Genomic DNA, 22,524 nt, shown 5'->3' on the forward strand with positions numbered 1-22,524 from the left:
TGTACATTTACATGTACCTGTACCTGTACTGTGGGCACAGCGTCTGCGTAGTCGATGCAGTCGGTTGAATTCATTCCAACAGAAGCACACTGACGACAAACATGGCTACCAAAGGGAATCCGAAGTGTTGCTGCTGCAATGTCCGCAACGGATCCACATCTGCCGCAGTGTTCACGATGGTAAGACTCCAACGACCGACTTTGCATTTTAGTGCATGTTTTCATACTCTTGCTTCCAACGCTGCTCCAACTATTATTAAGAATATTTTAATGTACATTTATGCTTTGAATTGGGGAGAAACCGAAGGAATCCCGCAAAAGATCACGGCACATTCATTTGGCACTACTGCAGAAGCTTCGTAGACTTCACACGTACACACTGTCAGACCTAATTAATCCCAGGTCATAAATGTATTTTCAATGCATTTTTTTGCATACTTGTAGATCCACAGTTTGATCTTTGTAGGAGGGATCGTATACAACTTGTACATCATCAACAATGAACCGGACGGTACGCCATCTTTGTTTCGTTACTCATATATTTACACACAAGCATTTTTCTACTTTGTGTTTGCAATACATATGGCACTGAATTCCTGGTAGGTTCCATTGGTAAATACAGAACATACCAAGTTGTTAGAGCCTGAAACCATTTTACGTATTTTGTCAGTTAATAACCTCTTTCTTTGTAAATACTGACGAAATGTAAATGCAGGGACGCAGGGTTAGCCGATTTAAAACACCTTCATTTAAATCACCGTTTTAAATCGCGATTTAAATTAAATGCTATTTTTCTGAATCACTGATTTAAATCAACATTTTTGTTTGGGGAAAAATGGAAAAAAATATTCCTTTGAATTCCAGTTTTGTCAAAGCTTACAGTGTGGTTTAAAACTCGTACATGTACGCACTTTATCCTTGATTAAGTACCTGTATCTCCAAAGGAACTGTCTAACCGGTAGGTGCCACATTGTGTACATTTCACCTGGGCGTAAACCAAATTTAAGGTGGTTTGTGATTTTAATCAATTTACTTAATTTAAATTTGTGGACGCCAATTCAAATTTGTTTAATCTTTTTTTACAAATGAGATATATAAAAGAAAATAAACATGCATCATGTATTTAAATTTAAATTTAAAATAGTCAATTTTATTATTATTATTATTATTTCTTGGAATAAAAATATCGTAACATGGAGTAATGGAGGGTGTGAGAACATACTTGCATTTTTTTCCGTCAAGGGGCCCAGTTGAGCAATGGACCCACCGGCTTCCAGCTAGGCAACGGGCAAGGCCTCCAGCTAGGCAACGGGCAAGGCCTCAAGCTAGGCAACGGACAAGGCCTCCAGCTGGGCAACGGGCAAGCCAGCCTGCAGCTGAGCAACGGAGCTGCCGGAACTTTATCGGGGAACTTTATCGTTAACATGAAGCAGTATTTATACACGGTGTATTGTGTCGGTGCGGGGATATGGAGCTTGGTATGGGTGACGGGCTTGCTGCTTTTAATTGGCGTCCGTAGAGTAAGTAAATCATACTTAGGTGTACGCCACATAAAAAACTGGGCCAACTTCTGCTCTTTAAGCCAAATCAAATCAAACCAAACCAACTTTACCAAACCGGAGCAAACCGAACCTAAAAAAAAATCCTCCCCCAAAACAGACTTTAACCGAATTTTTTAAGAGCCACTACATAAGAAAGAGCACAAGTGCCTTTCGGGGGTATTTCAGGGATTAAAAAAGTGATGAGTGTTTCGGAAAAAGATTCCGTCCCCCATGGAAACTCAAGAGCGACACTGATTTACTGGCCCGTTTACTGGCATAATTAAGTAGAGAGTTGTTCGTTCTCAGCTTGTGTTCTTCTCCCATTAAGTATACACCACTCTTCTATGAACAACTCCCTGACCGGTTTCAAGGGTACTGTGCTGTCTATTTCTCTTGTAGGACATCAGGTTACTCCTTCTACCGTACATGATAGTGACACCAATCATGATCCTTCTGGAGATACTTTGCTGTGCGCTGTTCATCGTTGTGGCCGTAAAGGTCAGTTTTTAAGCAAATGGCGCAACAGTGAAATTTAATTTCTTAACGACAACCTGCGTAATGTTTCGGCTGAACTGTTCGATTCACAGACAAATTTGTCGAACACTTTCTTTGAATGATAGTTGGTGAGGTAGTCTGGATCAAGAATTCGTCTCCCATGCCCAAACATTATTTGAATGATAACAAGAATCAACCTGTTCGATTCTTTAGAAAGATCTTTAGACTGGGATGTGTACGTGATTTCCAGCTGCTCCTGTTGTTCACAATGCGTAGAAGTAGATTCCACTTAATTAATTTCCACTCATCTTTGAAACGACTATATTCTGATCTGATAACAGATACAGATGATGGTTGGCGTGCTGATGTACCGTTTCTTCTTGTTCACTGGAATCTACGCCTCCATGGTGATCATAAATGTAAGTGCTTCAATCCTGCCGGCAGGCATGCACTGGGTATAAACACCACTGTAAAAAAAGCCTCTACTTGTGCGCTGCTTGAATCCTTTGTTCACAACCAACAAGAGACAGCGCCCAAACGAGAGTAACAACAAGCCAGGTCACCCAACGCTTCCTGTTCCCCGCATTTTCCCTTTTTTCACATTCACCTACTTGATTATCAGGCGTTCTTCCTTTTTTTTCAAAACGTCCATCATAGCCACCTCAGCCCCCATCCATAAAATGGAACTACATTTGCTGATTGCGTTTTGGTATCGTCTGGCTTTGGAACCAACGTTGCGGATTTTCAAATCCAAAGTTTAGTTATTTATGTATCCACACGTGTTCTTGGAAGCGCTACGGTATCAACCTTGGAATTCATAAATTCCCTCGCCTGACTACCGCATGCAAAAGCTTGTGTAGGCCCTACTGATTTGATCAAATGATGAAATCTAAACCACCTGTCTCGTGATGGGTGGTCATGCAGTGTGCCTGAACAGGACAACACCCTGACATCATCACACGGAACCTTTTTCTTTTTTTCCTGTCGGCACTGTTTAGGTCTTTTGTTACATCTGCGTGCTGTCTCAGTACATAGAGCTGAGAGAAGGGCGTGGTCGAAAGGAGGACATAGAGCGGGCTGCCAAGGTAATGCCTTCCCCTTTTCGTTGGCTGTTGGATGGGAGACTTTTACGAATAAATCAGCGTTTAGTGGTTTTGGAAACTAACTGTTTAGATGCATTGGAAACTGTACTCTTCCCTGACATGCAGAATGACAAATCAGGAGTTCCTTTTTGAAACATCATGCAAATCGACACGATAATAATATTGTTATTATGGCTGGGAGCAACTTCCACATCTCAGTAAGATTGTTGGCAAGCGCAAGAAACTCACAGACAATGGTCAAAATCAACTAAAAATATCCAAATTAATGTGCACAGATTGAATCAAAACCCTGGTGTAGCATAATACGAAAAGCAGAGTTCAGCACACGCTTCTCTGATTACAAACTACCATGTTAACGGTATAGTACGAGGGCCTCGGAGGGTCGAACGAATTACAGGGTCTGCTTTCGCCTTACTCAGCAAGCCCGCAACTAACGTGACGTATATGCACCACCCCAAATCTTCATTTGCTTCACCACATCATGTCAATTACAAAATCTTAGCTACAGCAACAAGACGTCAGATTCCGCCATGGATTTGCGGAGAAAAATGGCATACCGTACTCTTTTTCCCTTTTCCAGGTTGGATATGAAATGCTTACCTTGTACCAAGACGAGGAAAAGGTCGAGATGAATCGTCCCCATCCGCCTCCGGCCTACCATGACGAAGATCCTTATCCAGCGGACGACGAGGCCTAGGCAACCAATGAGGGCGTCAAATTGGAAAGCGCCATCAGAAGGAATGTGGCTCTCACTGGTGGGCTACACTGCCTATTCATCCACCGCTGCAAGGAATAAAATCGAAGCAAATTTTCTGTTTGAAATGCACGCAGAATAAGTATTCAGAAAGGAAACACCGACACAAAGTTTAAAAGTTTTAATAGTTAGTTTGCTTGTGCTCGTTTTTATTTTTAGTTTGTTCTGAGCGATACACAGATTTTTGACGTTTGAGATGGGCCTACGTTAAATTACACGGGGGACCGTCTTTCGCTTGAGAAAGGGCACTTCGAACAAATGACTGTATATATTGTGTTGTTTTAGTGTATGTATATTGTCGTTGCCAACAGCTTCATATTGGATGAGTATGACTCGTATAGTTACCTTCACTTAAAGTTATGGTTATGAGGAGAACGTCTTTTACATTTGAAATGGTAAGAAATTCTGGCATCAATAAGCCGAGGCCAAATCTGCTTTACACAAACCCTTCCTAATAATGGGACAGTCCCAATCATTTTATGCTAACGAGGACACGTAGGGCTTAATCCGGCTTTCTGATTGGTCGAATGCCTGTCGGAAAAGGATTAGTTCCCTCGTCGGACCCTGTGCACTACTTACAGTTCCCGTTTATTATATCAGAAGTTCCACTGATTTTATAATGCAAGCACTTTGCACGAAAAGTAAATCATTCTTTGAAATTGTTTGTTCAAGATATTTACTAAAGCATCCTAAAAATCCCACAATCATCCTGTCATCACAAACATAGTAAGCTTTTCCTTACATAGAAATGTTATGTACATGTGCATATTTAATACAAATATACATGTATACTCTTTTGAATGTTCTGATTCTCTTTCAACCAAATTGAATAAAACTAACTGCGGCATGTAAACTCATCACACAAAAGAGTATTTTGTGTCCAATCAGATGACACTTGGCCAATATCTCTCATTCTTGGTACTGAATGATTATGTACTTCAAACCAAAGAGTTTCTTCGATTGGGCTGTTTGGTAGAGGTGACATGCAGAAAACTTCAACGTATTGTAGCGCCGGCGGGTCCGGCCGGTGGGGGCGCCAGCTCGGACCCGCATGGAGTTGACTGGCTGCCCGCGCTGATATGCGAACGGCCCGCGGTTTTCCCGCCTCGCGCTTGCGCAGTCCCTGCCGACAGGCGCCATGTTTTAGAGCTGAGCTGAAAACGCATTGTCGTGGACGACAGCATTAAAACAGATTTTGTGACCGAAACAGCGAGTTGCGGCTGTGTGTGATTCTATACCAGCGTCGAACCCTGAGCAGTAGGGCACGCTACAGTATTGAAGGCAAAGATATTAGGGAGTCAACAAGAAAAATATCGCTTTTACATGTATAACGCTATCCCTATGTGTTCAACCCCTTACAGTGCGAAGTTGCAAACATCCCTTCCAGGATAAAGGGCTTCATTCTCTGTAAACTGACCGCGAGGTCAGTAATAGTATACACACTCCAGTGATTTTTAGAGGTCATTTTTTTAAGTTGGACCCTTTAAGTTGTTTTTCGTCTTTTTATGGCTAGCATAGTTTATTCACTATGGAGTGGTTTGAAATACCAAGCTGGCCACGTTATGCTGTGTTAAGAATCGTAATGCACATGTACATGTACAGTACATGTACAGTAGCGCGGTGAGTGCTTTCCCGAAGCGTACAGTAAGTAAGCTTTGCATCACAGCGCAGGAAGTTGGATTTGGTGGTGAATGTTGTTTAGAAGCGCGGTGAAAGCATCTTGTCGCGCTTTCTGGCAATGATCACTAGATGTCGCCTCGTTCACATTTCCACAGCAGTTATTAATGACACAACGTCAGTTTGGAAGTTCCAAACTTACGACGTTGTCGCATCGTTGAGACCATCTCCCATAACATATTTTACGCATTATTTTTCATATCTATACTCTTTGTTTATTGGGCTCGAAGATATTTCATCAAATTCCTAATTCTTCCCTAGCTGATCAGTCCATTACAGGAAGAAAATTGTCGGAGAAAAAGAAACTACAGCAAACAACAGGAAATGGCACTAAACAACCACCATTAAGCAATGAAAAAGCAAGATTAAGTGAGAAGAGAAAGGAATGAACAAATGACCAAGAAGCAGATCAGTGAATAAGCAAAGGAGGTATGGAAATGAAAAGGAATAAGCAGATAGGCAGTTACATAATTAATTATTTCATCCATTTCATGCATACATTTGTATTTAAAGATCATTCTTCAAGGCCATAATGTCACATTTCAGGCAAACCCTGTGCTTGTGACTGGCGTAACAAAAGCTAAGCTTTCCACTGTGGTCATTCTGTCGTGGGTATATATTCTGAACACATTTCCAAAAGCGGAGATTTGAATCGGGATTGACGACTACGAAAATGAATCTATGTATAGGATGAAAACGAAGGTTTCGAAAGCGGTAGATACGGGTCCAAAGCTGAGGTTGAGGATGATGAATCGTGAGATAAAGATGAGTCTACTTTTTACTTGAAAGACATGTCTCCCTAATGATTGATGTCTCCTAAACGTCTAAAGATTTACCACAAAATGTCTCCCCAATGACCCATTTGTAAGAATTATGGTTAGGAGCAACTTCCAAACCTCATTTCTTGGTAACCAAAACCAGATATGAAATGCTTACCTTGTACCAAGACGAGGGAAAGGTCGGAATGAAGCTTCCCCACCAACCTCCGGCCTACTAGGAGGAAGATCCTTATCCAGCGGACAGCTAGGCCTAGGCAATCGATGAAGGCATCAAATTGGAGACCACCCTCAGGGGCAATGTGGTTCGAACTAGTGGGCTACACTGCTGGAACATTATTCATCCACCGCTATAAAGAAGTTTTAAGATAAATTGAAAGAAATTGTTAAAAATATTGCTCACAAGATTAACCATTCAGAAAGAAAACACACAAAAGTAGCAAATAGTGCGTTTGCTTTTGCTTTTTTAAGAATTTTAATTTTTTCTTGTTTTTTTAATTACACTGAGGATCGTATTTTGTTGGATTTATTTACTGGGTAATTCGTACAAATGACTTGGTATATGTAGTGTTGTTCCGTGGTGTGTGTAGTTGTCACCAGCTTATTTTGGATGAGATGAATTTTGTTAGTTCATTTAAAGTTGTTATGAGGAACATGTCTTTTATATTCAAGTTAAAAGACAATTCTGGCATCAACACACACAGGCTAATTAAGGTTTGGATATATGGGGTGCTTTTGGTACGGTACACATCTACTGCTCATCTTTCAGTTGTTTATTTTGATGATGACATGCGGGGGGGGGGCGAATGGTTAAACCCTATCACTGCTAATACAACAGCAAATGTTCCCCAGTGATGACAGGTATGCAGGACTACGTATTAGAGTTTAGAGAGGCGGCCCAATTAATTCACCACAACATGTAAGTGGTTTTATAGTAAAATGAAACGAGTGGCTTAAGTGTAAAGATAGGGAGGTTTTCACATGCAACAGGGAAGTCAGAAGGACGTATGTAATTCCTTAATTACTCGCCCACAGCTGAGTAACAGATGGAATGAAACGCCACAACATATGAGTCTGTGAAGGAAAATTACCAATATAACAACCCAGAAAAGTCAGCACCAGCGAACCTTGCACCAAGCTGTACTGCAATACTTTTACTAACAGTTTTGCCCCAAAGTTGACAGAGAAATCAAAGGGCAATTGTGCAATTTAGCCCTTCCGGCTCTATACTTATTCTCTATAGTATTCGCCATACTTCCAATACAACTACTACACAAAAACCTTCGTTTGGCTATAAAAACATGAAAAAAAAAACGCTTGAAGGGACCACCTTATAAAACCGACTGCCAAAAATCACTGGAGTGTGTACCACAGAAAAAAGTAGCCCTTGGTTCTGGAAGGGATGTTGGCAGCTTTGCACAGTGTTGCAAACATGTAATCCTATACAATGGAGTTGACTGATCGGGTACAAATTCACCCAGAATCTTTTCGTGTATACTATATATACACGCATACGCCGAGTCGTGAGTTGCCTTGAATCCATTCGACTTTTTTACCGAATTTGTATTTCATTTGTTCTTTTTACAGATGCTCTAAATGTCATGGGACGGGATTTTCTTTTGTCATGCTCCTGTAAAGTTACTTTATTAGGTAGTCCATGTAAAACAACATTCTATTACATGTTTGTACTGAGTCAAGGTAAACAATAACTTCCAAACGGCAGAGTTCTTTGCGTACTTCAATGTTTTGACGATCTGCTATATTTCATTATTGCATCGAGCAGTAAACCAACGGAGATGTTTTGACTTTTGCGTTTTCTGAAACGTAGAATTATAAAAACTTGGTACAAAAGTCAACGGTGTCTTAAAGCGTGATCTCTTAATTTCGTATGACAGGTGTCTAGCAATTATAACTTAATGGAGGAGTGTTTAACTTATACATGTTTCCATCTTGACGGCAATCAACCGCTTCAAAATGTGGCATTGTTGAGTGTGACAAGGGAGCGAGAGGCGACACTATGCATCATTTCTTTCAACTTTACATCAGAAAGGCGAATACAGCCCATGAAAAGCTGTTGAAAATTTTCAGGTTTGCCTGCGTATCGTCATCATGCGACCTAGCACACGCAGCAGACCGTAGCTTCTCCGTCCCACTGCAGCCATTCATCAACAAGGGTGCAAAGAGCTAAGAGCAGAAAATTTACTGCGACCTCGGTACACGTATTTGACTCTATCTGTCATGACGCTTTTCAAGTCACGTGTTCCTATACAACAATCACCACTTAAAATCGAATCTTGACTTTAGATGTCAACTGAAACTAAAAAATACTGGAATTCTATGTGAAACAGACGTAGATGGAAAACCCTTTCATTGGAACTCCTTACTTTCTGTTGAAGAGAGAATTAATTACAACTTGAGGGATCAAATTTAGATAAACAAAATCCTTGTAGAAATAACACCACTCAAGTATCACGTGTTTTATCTCGACCAATCCAACTTTGCTTGTCCCAACGTGACGTCACATGCCACTGTAATGCGTGCAACAGATACGTCCCGTGTTATGTTGAAGACGACATACGCTACATGTATTTAACGTTCTGTGACAACTTTTCCACACAGCAGACGGGAATCCCTTGACGTTCCAACCAGATTGATTTGGGTGGATCGAGAGGTTTTTCTCGGTTTCAAACAAGCCATTATTCACTTGACTTCCATCATGGCGATCATGATAAAATGCCTCTGTTTCGAAAATGTTCGATCTGGGTCCATCGCCTCAGCGATATGCACGCTGGTAAGTACTCGTAGATGTACTCAGGTCCACGACAGTGCAGCCTGAGATTGGAAACTCGTTCCGTGAAGTGAGCTGGGAAACTACGACTGACTGGCCTAAATAGTGTTTCAATCCGGAGGAAGATGCGCTTCAAAGATCACCGCAAGCACAGATAAAGCGGAATCAAATGATATTTTAAAAAAATGCTTTCTATTAAAGACAAAATAAAAAAAATCGAGAAACTGTTCAGGCTTTGTTTAATCCAGATTTACAGAAACACGCTTTCGCGGTCCTGAGAACCTTCCCCCATTTGAAACTGTGCAATGTAACTGAGATTTGGTCAGACGTTGGCCAGCCGTTAAAACAACTATGCATCATACATGCTTGTATTTGTCATTCAAAAACTTACTACTTCTAGTATAAGGTTCCGAATGTGAAAAATATTACACTGGTGCAATTTATGTATGTAACATTAGGGATAAGAAAATGGACTTCCAAATAAAACGTGCTTATTTCATCACAGGTCTATTCTGCTTTTGTTATGAGCTTGGCAGCGAGGCAACTTTGGCTCTTAGACGGTAAGCACAGCTTCGTTCAGTCTATCAGCACGAGAGCGCGATTCCTAAGAAAGATATACAAATGACTATCACACTAAGCCACTTGGAAAAATTGAATAGACTGCATCATACAATACAGATGCAATTAATCAGGAAATCATGGATTACTTCGTATCTTTGAGAAAAAGATTATCTTTTCCAGACAAAGTTTGCCATATCAAACCCAGTTATCCACTTTTCCCCACCTTATTCTCAAATAACAAAATGCTACTGATTACGAAATGAAAACACCAGCCCCCTTAAAATTAATGGGAAAAATTAATATACATTCAGAACGAGTTGAAGTAAAATATAAAAAACAAAGGGTATGCAAATTTTGAGCATGCTCAAAACTATTTGAATGACGCATATCTTCCACGTTGCTTTTAGTTCCCACTTAGTTCTTACTACGCTGTAGACTAGTAAAATCTCCCACGATTGGCTACACTCTCCCAATTTCTTCAGGGCGTGGTAGGATCATGTTTAAATGTCATGGGGATTTCACCGTAACTATACACAATATTTAACGCGCGAGGCTGTCAAGTTTGCCGGCACCCGTACTCGGCTATGCTGGCCAGTGTATGTAACCCTGTGCAGTGTCGGAGCTATCCCCAATGCCAAATGGGAGGAGAAATTGATTGAGGAACACTGAGGAAAAACTGTGGGCAAAGCATACTGAAATCAGCTTTACCACTTGTAACATCTGTATTTCAGGTACACTGATAATGAGAGTTTTTACATGAATCATTGCACTCACTGAATGCAATTTAATCATGGAATTCATTATCAAAATGAGCTCGATAAGAAATTTGACCGGTGTCACTTTTCGAAGCTAAAGTGAATAAAAACCAGTGGTTGCGATTCACACTTAAGTTAAAGCCATCCATCAGTTGAACGCAAATAATCTTCATGTGAGCTTCTCCGGCGAAAATGGAACAAATATTTAACACAGTGATAATGTTTGCTTGTTTTTTAACCACAGCGATACAAGGAGCCTCGTATTTATTGGATGGAGTGGTTGCCATCTACGCTGTGACGGTGGCATTCTTCTCCCTGATAATAATTTCCTCGATGCTGACCCTGGTCGGCGTTTCAAGAGTAAGTCTCCGAGATGCAGGCCCATAGGCTTGGATTGGGTGGGTCGAATGAATCCCCCACCCCTCGCTCGGTTCTGAGTTCCCCTCTTTTTTATAAAATATATATACATTTTTCGTAATTTTCGAAATATAAGCTGCGGTATTATGTTGATTCTCACGCTGAAAATGTCCCTGCAGCTTTTACACCGGACAGCTTATACGGCAACCTTTTAAGAATGAAATCAGTCACTAAACACGGCGCAGTCCCTCAGCGCAGCCTAGCCCAGGCAGCCGCCTCTGCGGCAATCCACGCGTGCAAGGGGCGCAGTGCTCCGGTCGCGGAGACAAGCATTGTACCGGAGATCAATGGGGACAAGGCAGCCATGTTTTCGTTGGTTGCCACTTACTTTGGTTCTACTCTTGTGTTGGAAATGAAGGAAACCAATCCAGAGGGACTTAATAAACTTGTAAATGCACCTTAATACTGTTCGCACCTCACAAATCGTGTGGTGCGTCTGTTCGCTTTTGTCTTTTACGGTTGCGTAATCCATGTTGTTTGTTATTTCAATGATCATTTGGTAACTGTTAACAAAACCGCTGCATGGCCCACCCAGCAAGGACACTAATTCATCCCGCCTGAAATTGGTTATTTTTAAGGATTGGAAAAAGTTTAGGTCTAACAACAACACTCGTTCGCGCGCTGCTTACACCTAAAGATTTCGTACCCAAAAGAGGCTCGTACCCTAACGTTGGGCCCTTCAAATTTTCGCTTCTAACGTTTGTGCATGGAGCACTATTTTACCTCCAATCTCACAAATGGTGAAATTTAATCAACTCAAAATATTCAGACTCATAAATGTCAATTTCATATAACCGCTATAAAGTTCCGATGAAATTTTATTTTGGCCCGATTTTCCGATTTTTTCCCGAAGTACAAATGAACTCTTTTAGATGCCCCCCCCCTTTTCACGATTTTTAGATCGGTAAGTGGGTAGAGGTAATTATGGTGTACTAGAATTTATAACTTTTTATAGAACTTCTGAAATTTTGGGGGATTTTCTGAGATTTGTCAATAATAATGTTCAAGTCATTCGCTCGTCACCCAGCACCCGTTTTAGGGCGCTCGGTGACGAGCAAATTCATACCAGGCCAATTCACGACACGCTGCCGTGAATATTGAAAACTTAAGTATACTAGTCTTACATACATCCTTCGGTTCGCTGCAAACATGCAACTTGTTCCAAAGCACATAATGATAGGCCTTTGTATAAAAACACGTGTTCACAGTGCCGGATTTGTTGAAATTGTTTGGTCTTGCCCTTTTCCAGCATGAGCTTAAAAGGCCCGTTACTCGATGCTTTCAAAGAGTACTAAAAAAAAACCCATAAATCATTCCGCAGAATAGAATCTTTTTTGCGGTTCGCAGTCTTTTCGAATTTTTGTCCACAACCAGTTGCGCTGGAAAGCAATGCCCTGACTAGTCGACCGTAGAGAAAAAAAATACATGGGGGAGTAAAATCAAGAGGTTCCAGGAAAATAATTACACTTTATTCACGAATTGCTTTAACTGGATTTAGAGCGAAGTAAGCCTTTCATTTTGTTTTTTAATGCGAACGTTGCCTTCGGGCTCTTCAATTGAAATTATTAAGTTTGAGATGTAAACCGAGTGAGGTTGTATTCCATAGCATCTTGTCAGCACAACTCTAACAATGAAATTACCCCGTGGCTTTTTTCCATCTTAAAGGACCAGCGCGGATTTCTGGTCCCATACATGGTGGTGATGCCTTTGCTCATCCTGCTGCAGGGAGCTTGGTGCATCTTGCTGATCATCGGCTTGACCACCGTGGTGAGTTCACTCTGGAGTATGTGCGAGTGTACTGACAGCTTCCGGCGCTTTTGTTGTTGGTGGTGGTGTTGTCTGGTGTTTTTAGAGTTGGTCCTTAAAACCCTATGGTTCGATATACCGACATCAATGAGACTATGTAAGTGGTGGGAAGGGGATAGCGGGCCTGCTCATGCAGACAACCCGGGGTGACTTTTGCGCGCACAGTTTACTTACAAGTGCACCTAAGTTTGGCCAGCCCCACCGTCCGCATGTCAACTCAGGAAGCCCACCTGGTACCCTCTCCATTTGACTGGTTCACTTGACTATCAAATGGACTTGAGACGCGCACACGGTGGCCAGTCTGTGTCACCATGGAGGAATACGAACACATTCTTTTGTGTTCTTATTCCTTGTTCGTATGGCTCTCTGTTTCTATGGGGCTTCCGTTCCCAATCATGTAACAATGTTGCTCTCGCGTAAACTTCCGGTGGCATGTCATCAGATTTGTCCGAGTTGTGAGCGTGCACACCTTTCCGGTCCGTACTTGCGACGGTCCTGTGGTTCAGGTTTTGATGGTTTTACTTTACAGAGTGTCCAAGAAAATACCAAACCCTGAGGAAAGGGGTTAATATGCCCAAACCATGAGATGCGATTATAATGTATAAGGATCTCTGAAAAAGTAGAAGCAGTATTCTTTCTGGTGATACCTTGATGGTATCCCTCCTGTCACGCATGACTGAACACCATTGTCTTGAAAATGGGGCATCCAAACTCAGTTGTAACCCTTTGGATAAACCAGTGAATGAGGTTGTCCTCTGTCATGAACCACTTTCCTCACGATTTGGTTTTTTTTTCTGGGACACCCTGTATTGTTCTCCATTGCCCTTGGACTGGTGTTTTACGCACCAGCGCAGCAATGAGTATGCGCCAATCCTGAGATATATGGGTTTCTAAATTTCCACTGGACAGGCTAGCTCCTACATCGACTATCATAGCCTCTATGTTGCAGAAGGTACTACTGTTGGAGTCGTGCAACTCATCTTAGCCATCCTGTTAACAGCGTTGGATGTGAGTATAGCAAACAAAAAAAGGCAGCAATCGTTGAAATATTTGTCTTCAATCCAACCATCACGAAATTATAAAATCATTATAAAATTCATCCCGTGAATTTATTTCATTGCATTACTGATGACCGTACTCAATCGAATAACTACTCGCCTGCGGAGGCATGCGGCCTAGTGGTTAGGGTTTGTAGCTTCTGATGATAGGGTTAGGGGTTCGAATCCAGCTGGTGGCAGCATGTTGTGATCTTGGGCAAGTCACTTTACTCCTATGTGCCTCTAGGGTAGTATACTCCCCAGGGAGCTGAGATGGTTTCAGGTATGTTCAAATGATGTGTGAGCCCAAAGAAAGAGGTCTATTGATGAACCGATTAACCGCCTGACTTGGCCTGCTCTTCTGTTTAGCTGGTTGAAAATTGAGTTGGTTTGATCGTTTGGTTGATTCTGTGAACGACTGACTGATGACTGACCAACTCATCGACCAACCAGAGGTTGGTCACTCAATCGATCATTTTGATTGACTCGATCATTTAGTTTTTCAATAGATCTCGCTCATATTGCCTGCTATCGGCGGCCAAAGTGTGCAGAAATATCAATATTAGTTGGTGTCAGGTTTTGCCTCAAAACGTTACATGTACATTTTTCAGTCCCCAAGATAAGGGCCGCATTTTCATTTGGCCTTTAGTATTAACAGTATTCATTAGCTGCTTCGATAGCAAAACTTTGTGAATTATTCTCTTGCTTTTGTACGGACAGCCAGTCTAAACTTTGCCGTAAAATGAAAGCAAACACACGTCTGCGACGTACAAAGAAAGAGGTCTATTGATGAACCGATTAACCGCCTGACTTGGCCTGCTCTTCTGTTTAGCTGGTTGAAAATTGAGTTGGTTTGATCGTTTGGTTGATTGAATGTTTGACTGATGATTGAATCGATGACCGGTTGAGTGACGAATGAGGGAAGGGCGATCCCTGACTGAATGACCCTCGACAGATTATTTGGTGGACTGGTAGGACTACATATAGACTAAGTGACATATTGACTTTTTCATCATGGGAGTGTTAAAGCCCCGAAGAAAAATGGAGGAAGGCTCAAGAATGCTGTGGAATCTTTATGGGAAGTACACTTGGTCTAGCGCAAAGAAAGGTAACGGAAAGTGATAGGCCTGCAAATTATACCAATTTCTTAATAATTTTACGTCTACAGGTCTTGTGCTTCTTTTGTGTAGTGTCTCAGTACCAGGAGCTGAGGGATGGGCGTGGCCGCCGACAGGACGTAATGGCAGTAAGGGTAAAAGCAAATCGTGTATGATTTCAACAAAACGTAAGCAACTAATCAAGCATGCAAAACCTGCGTGACAATTGGATCATCATAACGGGAATTATACTCAGGACAAGCATTCCCAGAGATTTAACAAATTTTATGGTCTATAACAGTTCCACCCCTTTATTTATGGCAGTCAGCAAAATGAACATCAAATTTCACTTGACGAGTGTGCGCGGCGCTTCACGCGCAAGCAACGCACCTCCAATCTTCATTTCGCTGTGCACTGTGTGGCGTCTTTGCGTCGGAATGCGTCTATGCGTGAGGCGTGTGGCCCACCCACGGTGTAGCACCAGACCGACTTCGTGTTTGACAGGTTCTCTTTCTTTTGTTTTTCATTTCTGCCCCCAGACCTCTACCGTTGTCACCACTACCAGTGTTGTTGGTGGCGCTGTCATCACTGCACAGCAAACCGTCGCCCCACAAGGCAACGTAGGGCCAAGTCCACCTTGCAATGAATACCCGGGCCACACCAGCTACTCACGCCTGCAGGAGTATCCTCCTTGCTACCCTCCGCAACACGGCTTCATACCCCAGCAAAGCTTGCCACCTCAGCCAGGCGACACTCCTAAGTATTAAAGCTATCCCTATGTTACTAGACCAGATGCCTTGTATCATCAGACAACCTGATTTTTTACTCCTGATTGGTGTATTTTAATGAATACTCAGACTTATGTTTCTTTAATTATTCCATTCAAGGCCGTTAAACTGTAAATATGCATTCCATGCGCATGCGCAAAATATCACCGAAGCCTGTTAGCTGTGGCAGTTTTAGTAGCGAGTAAATGGAAATCACAGGACGCAGTATACGTGTAGGCCTAAACTGCATCATAGCACCGCATACTGTATGGATTTTAGAGTGCCAGAATATCTCCTCCTAAGTCCACGTACACTTTTGCATCTGTGTGGTTGGCACATATCGAAGATAACCCATTGGCCGTTTACGATTTTTGTTTCGGGCTGTTTTCGTAACAGTTCCCATTTTTGTACCCGACTTCCCAATTGTCCTTGATTGTCATCCCGTGTCACTTCAGCTGTGACTTCCCTACGTAAGGTTTTTTGACTTACACCATAAACATGCTCACGGACACAAAATACAAGACAGAAGACAGAAGAGACAGATCTGGACGACACACATATCACCATTTGATATCACAAAATTGGACCTGTAATACATCGCCTGTATATTGCTATGTTAAGAGAAACAAACTTTATTTTTCAAAGGCATCTGAATTGTTTGTTTGCGTGAATAATCCCCTTAGTGACTGTACTGCACTTTAGTCTACATGTATTCATTTCGTAGTACTCAGAGGAAAGAGCTTACATGGAAATTAATTGAACTGGAGTTACTTGTGACATGCAGTGATTGTTCGATTTAATAGTGTGTTATAATTACCAATCCATAAGAGAAAATTTTGCACTACCTTCGTCACAACAGTTTGTCTGGTCGGAAGATAACCTAAACTGTAACTGTCCTTCGATTTAAAAGAGACAAGAAATAGGATCTTAACAATCTGAATCCATGTACAGTGTATAGGAAAACTTTCTCGCAATGTGCCTATGAAGCAGCAAAGGGCGACATTTCAACATTGTAATGTTTTTAAAATTTCAACATTTTGGTTGATGCTAATGAACAATTCCACATTCATGAGCCAGAGTGTGATGTCATCCAAGGCAGAAGAGTGTAGTGTCTCCATATCTCTTCGTAAAATTCTCTATCCGTTTTAACTGTGTAAACATTGTGCATCACACTTTTCTGCATTATGGAGTAAGTTCTACTGTTCACTTGTTTATCATATTAAACAGTCCTTTTAGACCATAGAATTGATGTGTTCAAAATTGTGTTGGTAGACCAGTATGAAGGGCAGTTTTCTTGTATTTTTTATACCGTGTGAGACAAAACAAGACACAACCTCTAAAACGTAGTGATGAAAGAATTTTCTAAGACAATAAAAATTCCACCATCTTATCACTTCGAATGAAAAGACGTATTTCAATCTTGTTTGTATTTTTGCTGAGCTGGTTGCTCACTGCATGTTTTTTGTTAAATGTGAAACATAAGACGAGAAGGGAGTCATGGAAAAAAGCTCTTTTTTAAAGGTGGACCGGTCCTATTGCCACAAGAGCACGGTGGAGGTAAAGGGAGTCTAACGCAGATTTATGGACCTTTTGGGGGCTCTCATGTAGTTTCAAGTTCCAGTAATGCCAACCAGTCTTATCACATTGTCCATTTGCGGTATAAGAAACGTTGCACCTATTTGCTGCAGTTGGCTTCAGGGAGTTAAAAGTATGCACAAAGATTACACAAGTTGAAAGAAAAAAATGAGGCCTTGATGAGTTGACGTTGGTGTTGTTCAACGTCTTGTCTCCTGTCTCTGCAGCCGCGGTTTGAGATAATGCAAGAGATATAACTGTTCACTGAATTTTGAAATTATGAGCAGTATGAACTTCAAGTTCTGAGCAGGCTAAAACTGATGTTCTGGTCTTTTGTACTGTCGCTAAAAGGGAACAAACGAAGGAAGCGGTTGAGGGCGGTAGTAAGTGGTAGTACCAGGATGCAGTAGTTAGATTTTATGTAATGATAATAGTAATAACAATAATTAGTACTTATATTGTGCACGTATCCACCCTGCTGGGCGCTCAAGGCGCACCATTATCATTATCCCTACACATTGGGCTCACAACAACTGACCATTCCTGAAACCATCTCAGCTCCCTTGGGAGCATACTAGCTGATACTGCCATATCAAGCGCACACGGCTAACATAACCAAATCTATACCCTCACGGGTACCCATTTTCAAGTACTCCTGAGTGGACAGAGGCACATGGGGGCAGGGTGACTTGTCCAAGATCGCAATATGCTGCCACCAGCTGGATTCGAACCTCCGACCCTATGATCAGAGGCTACAAACCCTAACCGCCAGGCCACCTACCCACATAAAAGTGGTTAGGTTTTTTTTTTACCCGTATGAGGGTTGCCAGGCTGCTTTAAGGCTCTAGATCTGGACTGACTTAAGAAACCTTGACCACTGGAACCTCTGTGAGAAAGGGCAGTCTCTCTCCACGCCCCTGCAGAGTGGGAAAACAGTCGAAACCCAGTGGATCTGGCTGCACACTGATACGGTCTAAATCACTTGTTCTTAAATGCGGGTACCACTCAGCCCGTGGGTTGAGCTGCGATCTTAATTATTTACCTTCTTTGCGCTCTCGATGTTGACGGAACAATCTCCAACGACGAATCCTTCAGAGTGTCCCTTTTTTTTTTGTAACCAACCATCGCATCAAATAAAGTGTTTTGTCTGGAAGTGGCTAAAGACTGACTGGCTAAGCCTTCAAAAATACACCTGGGGCGAGGTCATGAGCATGTCTCTGGAGACCTGGGGGGACACTCCACGTCAACTACACGTACAATGCCACAGAGAAGTGGCAGAGACACGGACGCCCTCAGCAACTGGTTATTGGGAACCTTTCTACATGTATACTATATTGTCGATAGTCACAGGAGCAGAATTAGCTTGACTAAATAGTTTATTCGGACCAGCCGGTACCTCGGGGGAGAGAAAGCTTCTCTTCCTCCTCCGAAACGATGTAGGCGCATAAGTCCTCTTTGAATTCGTCATTAGGTCCTGAGATCTTCCCACCAAGAGATCACTATTTTTGTCCGAAAATACATAAGGAGTTTGCAGTGAACCAAATGAAAAACCAGACATTAAGGTCTCTTCGTAGTCACCGCTGCTTACCAGTTCATATACGCGGCGGCCGTCTTATCCTCGCATGATTACCACTATGGCCGCTTCCCGGTGTGGCGGTTTGGAGGCAATTGGTAGAAACGACGGGAGGATTCTCACTCGGTTGCATGCTGTTGAACGGCACCAAGGCTGAAATGCACGAAACCCCCATGAAAGGGGCGGGGTGTAGAAAGCAGAAACAGGCCCAGTTCCCATGGAAGAGGAGGAAGGCCCAGCTGTGGGAGGGGACCTGAAAATGCCAAGTCTTACGCCCCACATGTTGCAAGGTCCGCCCCAAATGAGGCAGGGCACATAGCATGGCGAACCGTCGTTGCCTTGAACGGCTGACTTTAGTTGACTGCTTGATAAGACGGATTCATGGACAGATCAGAACCTATAGCCCAGCAGGGCGACTAGGTTAAAATGGCATCGTAGATGCAGTGGTATGAGTTGTGGCTGCATGATAAAGGCGTCGGTACAGAGCCGACGGCGGTAGCAACGGCCAACGTTGTAGACTGCACTACAGGTTGGGTTGGGGACACGACGGTCCGGCGACCCTACTTGCTGGCGGCTCTCCCTCCGATCTGCCCCTCGCTTGAGACCGGATCGAATCGCTGTCTTTACTTTGGACATGAAGAACTTCCCTTGATGTAACAGCAGCCAATAAATCCATGACGACTTTGTCTCCCGGCGGAGTTGGGACGACTCATCTTATAATCCCTGGGTACAGCAAACCAAAATAATAATCCCGAAAGCTGTCATTTATGCGGTAAATCTTAGCGTCGAGGGGGGAGAAAAAACTGAATCGATTGCAACACAAGTAAGAAAAGACAAGGGAGTCTGCGCGAAAGGCCATTCTTCAGCATCATTATGTGAGAACTTTTAGTCATGAGCTTGAAAGGGTGGTCAAATTGCACCCCGAGGGACAAATGTACAGCGGTGAGCATGTCCGAAATGTATAATACAATTATTGGTAAGATCTGATCTTTGCGTCGGGAAGAGAATGTATTTATTGACTCAGACCGGCCAGTCGACTCTGACAAACTCGGTGGTCGAGTGGCAAACACGCCTGCACTAGCAAGCACGAGATTGGGGTTAGAGTCCCACCCGAGTGAGGTTATGGATTTTTCTCACAAGTCTTCGGACGGCACTGAATATTAACAGCTGACAAAAACATGTACGTCGGTGAGGGGCAAAGCTCCGTAGGCCTATCTGAAAAACAAATCGGTATTGCTTCTTGATGATTTTCCCTAGTTTTTGCTTGTTTATTTAATTTGAGGTGGTTGTATAATACTGGATATTAGTTTTTGACACAGGCTCCCATTCGTAAAGTCGTAAAGTCTTGCTCTTTGCAAGTTAAGCTCCTTCAGCATTTCGTTGCTGTTACATATCCCATCTTCATTTCTCAAATGTGCTTTCAGAGTCTGCTGAATGATATGGAAACAACTTCCCCAGAATCGAACCGTGCGTCTCCAACTGGACAAGACGAAACTGCCGCTCACAATCAGCCCCCCCGACAAATTGCAATAATGCAAGTAAAGAACTGCGAGGCAGAGAAATCTTTACAGAGCTCAAAACCGAGGCAAACACTGAAACCCAAGATTTTACCAAAGAACAGGTTGAGCAGACCACATTCCGTTCCGTCAATGTTGGGAGGTTCATTTGAGAGGAGCCATACCTCAAACGACGCCCTCTCAACCACTGCACCAAAATCCCTGGCCAAATCAACCTGTAACCACAAGTAGACCAATCAACCGACGATCCTAAGGAGTTGATCTGATAAAGCATTTTTGGTTGTGTTAATCTTCAGGACGGAACAAAATGTTTAATTTACATACACTATAAAGTATGAATTTTAACCACTTTCGACCCCTCTCGGCTCCAATACATCGTGTATTAACAACGGAAGATGGTTGCCCACAGACATCTGTTCAAGTTGGTAACTTTCCGAATTGTATGATGCGTCATTTCCCCCAAATGAACCAGAAATCGGAACGCGTGAGAACAAAAAAGAACAAAAAAATTTGACCCCGTTTTTCATTCAAAGTAGTGCGAGATAAATATAGATATATAGATAGATATATATACCCACACACACACACATATATATATACACACACATATATACATACTTTTATATATACACACATGTACAGCCACACACAAACCCACATATATATATATGCACAAAAACCTGGTGTGTGTGCTACGGTCTCTCTCTAAGCTCTTTGTGCTTTCTTTTGTTATAATTGTTAGGGGATGGTTGGTTGACCCTCGTCTGGTGACTGCCATGTTCCCTGGTGCTGCAGCCATAGACTTAAAAAGCTCGGCGATAGAAGAGAATTTTTACAGGCTCAAAGAAAATTACAATATTTAAAAAATGGATCCATCTTCTTACTCTTGTTACTACTGATTTCAGGGGCATCATGGAACTACGTTTATGTTGAGTAATCAAAACTAACTAGGCCTAAGGTAAGGAAAAAAATTCATTTTTGAGAAATTCAAAAGGGCAAATAAGGCACAGTTCAATGGTTATGGTCGGTGCGGGTTGGGTAGCTCATGGGTAAAGCACTCTACTGCTAATCCCAGAATTCGATTGAGTTGTTCCACACTGCAACTATTACGACTTACTGCCATTACATCACGGCAATCCAGTTCGAGGGTGCTTGCTGGGAGGGGCGGGAGAAACCAAAAAGAGGGAGGCGGGAAAAAGGTAATGATGAGGGCTATTTTCATCACAATCTAAAGTTGTCCGTGTGCACTGCCTATAGCACACAAGTATTTCGAACCAATAAAGCATTTCTGAAATGCCAAGAACAACATGAAGTTGACAAACACCAGAAGGTAAACTCATATATTTTCAGGCCGAATGAAACCTTTTGGGGGAACAAGGCAACGTTGGGCACCTTAAGGTGTGAAACTATCTTTTCTTCATTTAATAATCCCTCCACAGGTGTGACAGAGTTTGTTTTACATACCTTAAAATTCTGACTTATGATGAACTTACACGTGTTCACGCGTTTCATTCTTTCTAAAATACACATCTAGAGTCATTTTTCTGTCGTGATCTATCAAGAGGAATATGTGCACAAATCACAATCACTCCGGTTTTAAGGAACGCTCACAATGGGAGGAAAGCTAGAATTTTCCTTCTAGATATTCTAACTATATGGTGTTAAAACTTACGTTGTCCAACAATAGAGCTTCAGTGGAATGTATCATAAAATTGCTTATTATCTTTGTATCAGACACGTTTTGTGACTGTAGAGTGATGTGTTAAGCATATTATGTACAAAAGAAATCGTGACTATGCTTTGTCAACTGAAAATTTTCTTCTGTAACATTAATTACCAAATATTTGCCAGAAAGTACACAACTACTTTTATGATGCTGGTTTGACCATTTATCTTGTATTTTATGTTATTGTGATGGTAAATGCTTCAGTGGATAAGGTGTTTTACTTGAAGCCATGTGTCAAACGATAAGAATTGCCCAAATAAATCAAACAGTAATTTTGTTACCAATCAACCATGACAACAATTCGCACAGAAGAGTTTAACGTTACAATTGGCAGGAAAACACTGCCTACCCGGTCAACAGGTTACATGGAGCCGCATTTGAACAATGTATGTACATACACGTACGCGTCGCCAACGAGCGCAGACTCCCCCGCTGCCTAACAATCAAACATCAACACGTACAGTTTGCTTTTAGGGAAACTTACCGCGTCGTGACGGTCGGGAAAACAACATTTGTAAATACGCAACCTCTGCTTAGGTACAATACCCCGATTGCTTCTG

General features: G+C 42.1%; 2 protein-coding genes and 1 long non-coding RNA gene across 4 annotated transcripts in view; 2 read left to right on the plus strand and 1 right to left on the minus strand.

The window, feature by feature from the left end:
* The first annotated feature begins 3 nt into the window (after positions 1–3).
* On the plus strand, positions 4–4,749 carry LOC110984116 (uncharacterized). The gene is made up of 7 exons (XM_022243942.2): positions 4–179; positions 444–510; positions 1,242–1,519; positions 1,940–2,038; positions 2,377–2,454; positions 3,034–3,120; positions 3,719–4,749. Exons 1-7 carry the CDS (start codon positions 102–104, stop codon positions 3,833–3,835), a joined length of 804 nt encoding a protein of 267 aa, XP_022099634.2. The 5' UTR covers positions 4–101; the 3' UTR covers positions 3,836–4,749.
* A 196-nt stretch (positions 4,750–4,945) lies between these two features.
* Positions 4,946–22,524, minus strand: part of LOC147800042 (uncharacterized) — an 89,523-nt gene continuing 71,944 nt past the window's right edge. Inside the window, exon 3 of the long non-coding RNA XR_015424315.1 lies at positions 4,946–6,695. This is a non-coding gene — a long non-coding RNA (uncharacterized LOC147800042). The remainder of the gene's footprint in view (positions 6,696–22,524) is intronic.
* Positions 8,874–15,584, plus strand: LOC110984085 (uncharacterized). 2 transcript variants are annotated; one of them, XM_022243904.2, is made up of 7 exons: positions 8,874–9,136; positions 9,639–9,693; positions 10,694–10,809; positions 12,532–12,633; positions 13,582–13,680; positions 14,878–14,955; positions 15,346–15,584. In XM_022243904.2, the coding sequence occupies exons 1-7, from the start codon at positions 9,062–9,064 to the stop codon at positions 15,571–15,573; spliced, it is 753 nt and encodes a 250-aa protein (XP_022099596.2). In that variant the 5' UTR covers positions 8,874–9,061; the 3' UTR covers positions 15,574–15,584. The 2 variants fall into 2 exon arrangements, with proteins under 2 accessions (XP_022099596.2, XP_022099595.2); XM_022243903.2 differs by having other exon boundaries at positions 8,877–9,136; positions 14,878–14,961.

The sequence above is a fragment of the Acanthaster planci genome, linkage group LG02 (genome assembly GCF_054643075.1).
Source record: "Acanthaster planci isolate LZ-2023a linkage group LG02, COTS_SCS, whole genome shotgun sequence".
Lineage (NCBI taxonomy): Eukaryota > Metazoa > Echinodermata > Asteroidea > Valvatida > Acanthasteridae > Acanthaster > Acanthaster planci.

Coding starts and splice junctions, on each gene's coding strand:
- LOC110984116 (XM_022243942.2), top strand. CDS start 102: ATGGCTACCAAAGGGAATCCGAAGTGTTGCTGCTGCAATGTCCGCAAC. Junction 180..443: donor CTGCCGCAGTGTTCACGATG/GTAAGACTCCAA, acceptor GCATACTTGTAG/ATCCACAGTTTGATCTTTGT. Junction 2,039..2,376: donor TCATCGTTGTGGCCGTAAAG/GTCAGTTTTTAA, acceptor ATCTGATAACAG/ATACAGATGATGGTTGGCGT.
- LOC110984085 (XM_022243903.2), top strand. CDS start 9,062: ATGGCGATCATGATAAAATGCCTCTGTTTCGAAAATGTTCGATCTGGG. Junction 13,681..14,877: donor TCCTGTTAACAGCGTTGGAT/GTGAGTATAGCA, acceptor TTACGTCTACAG/GTCTTGTGCTTCTTTTGTGT. Junction 14,962..15,345: donor AGGACGTAATGGCAGTAAGG/GTAAAAGCAAAT, acceptor TTCTGCCCCCAG/ACCTCTACCGTTGTCACCAC.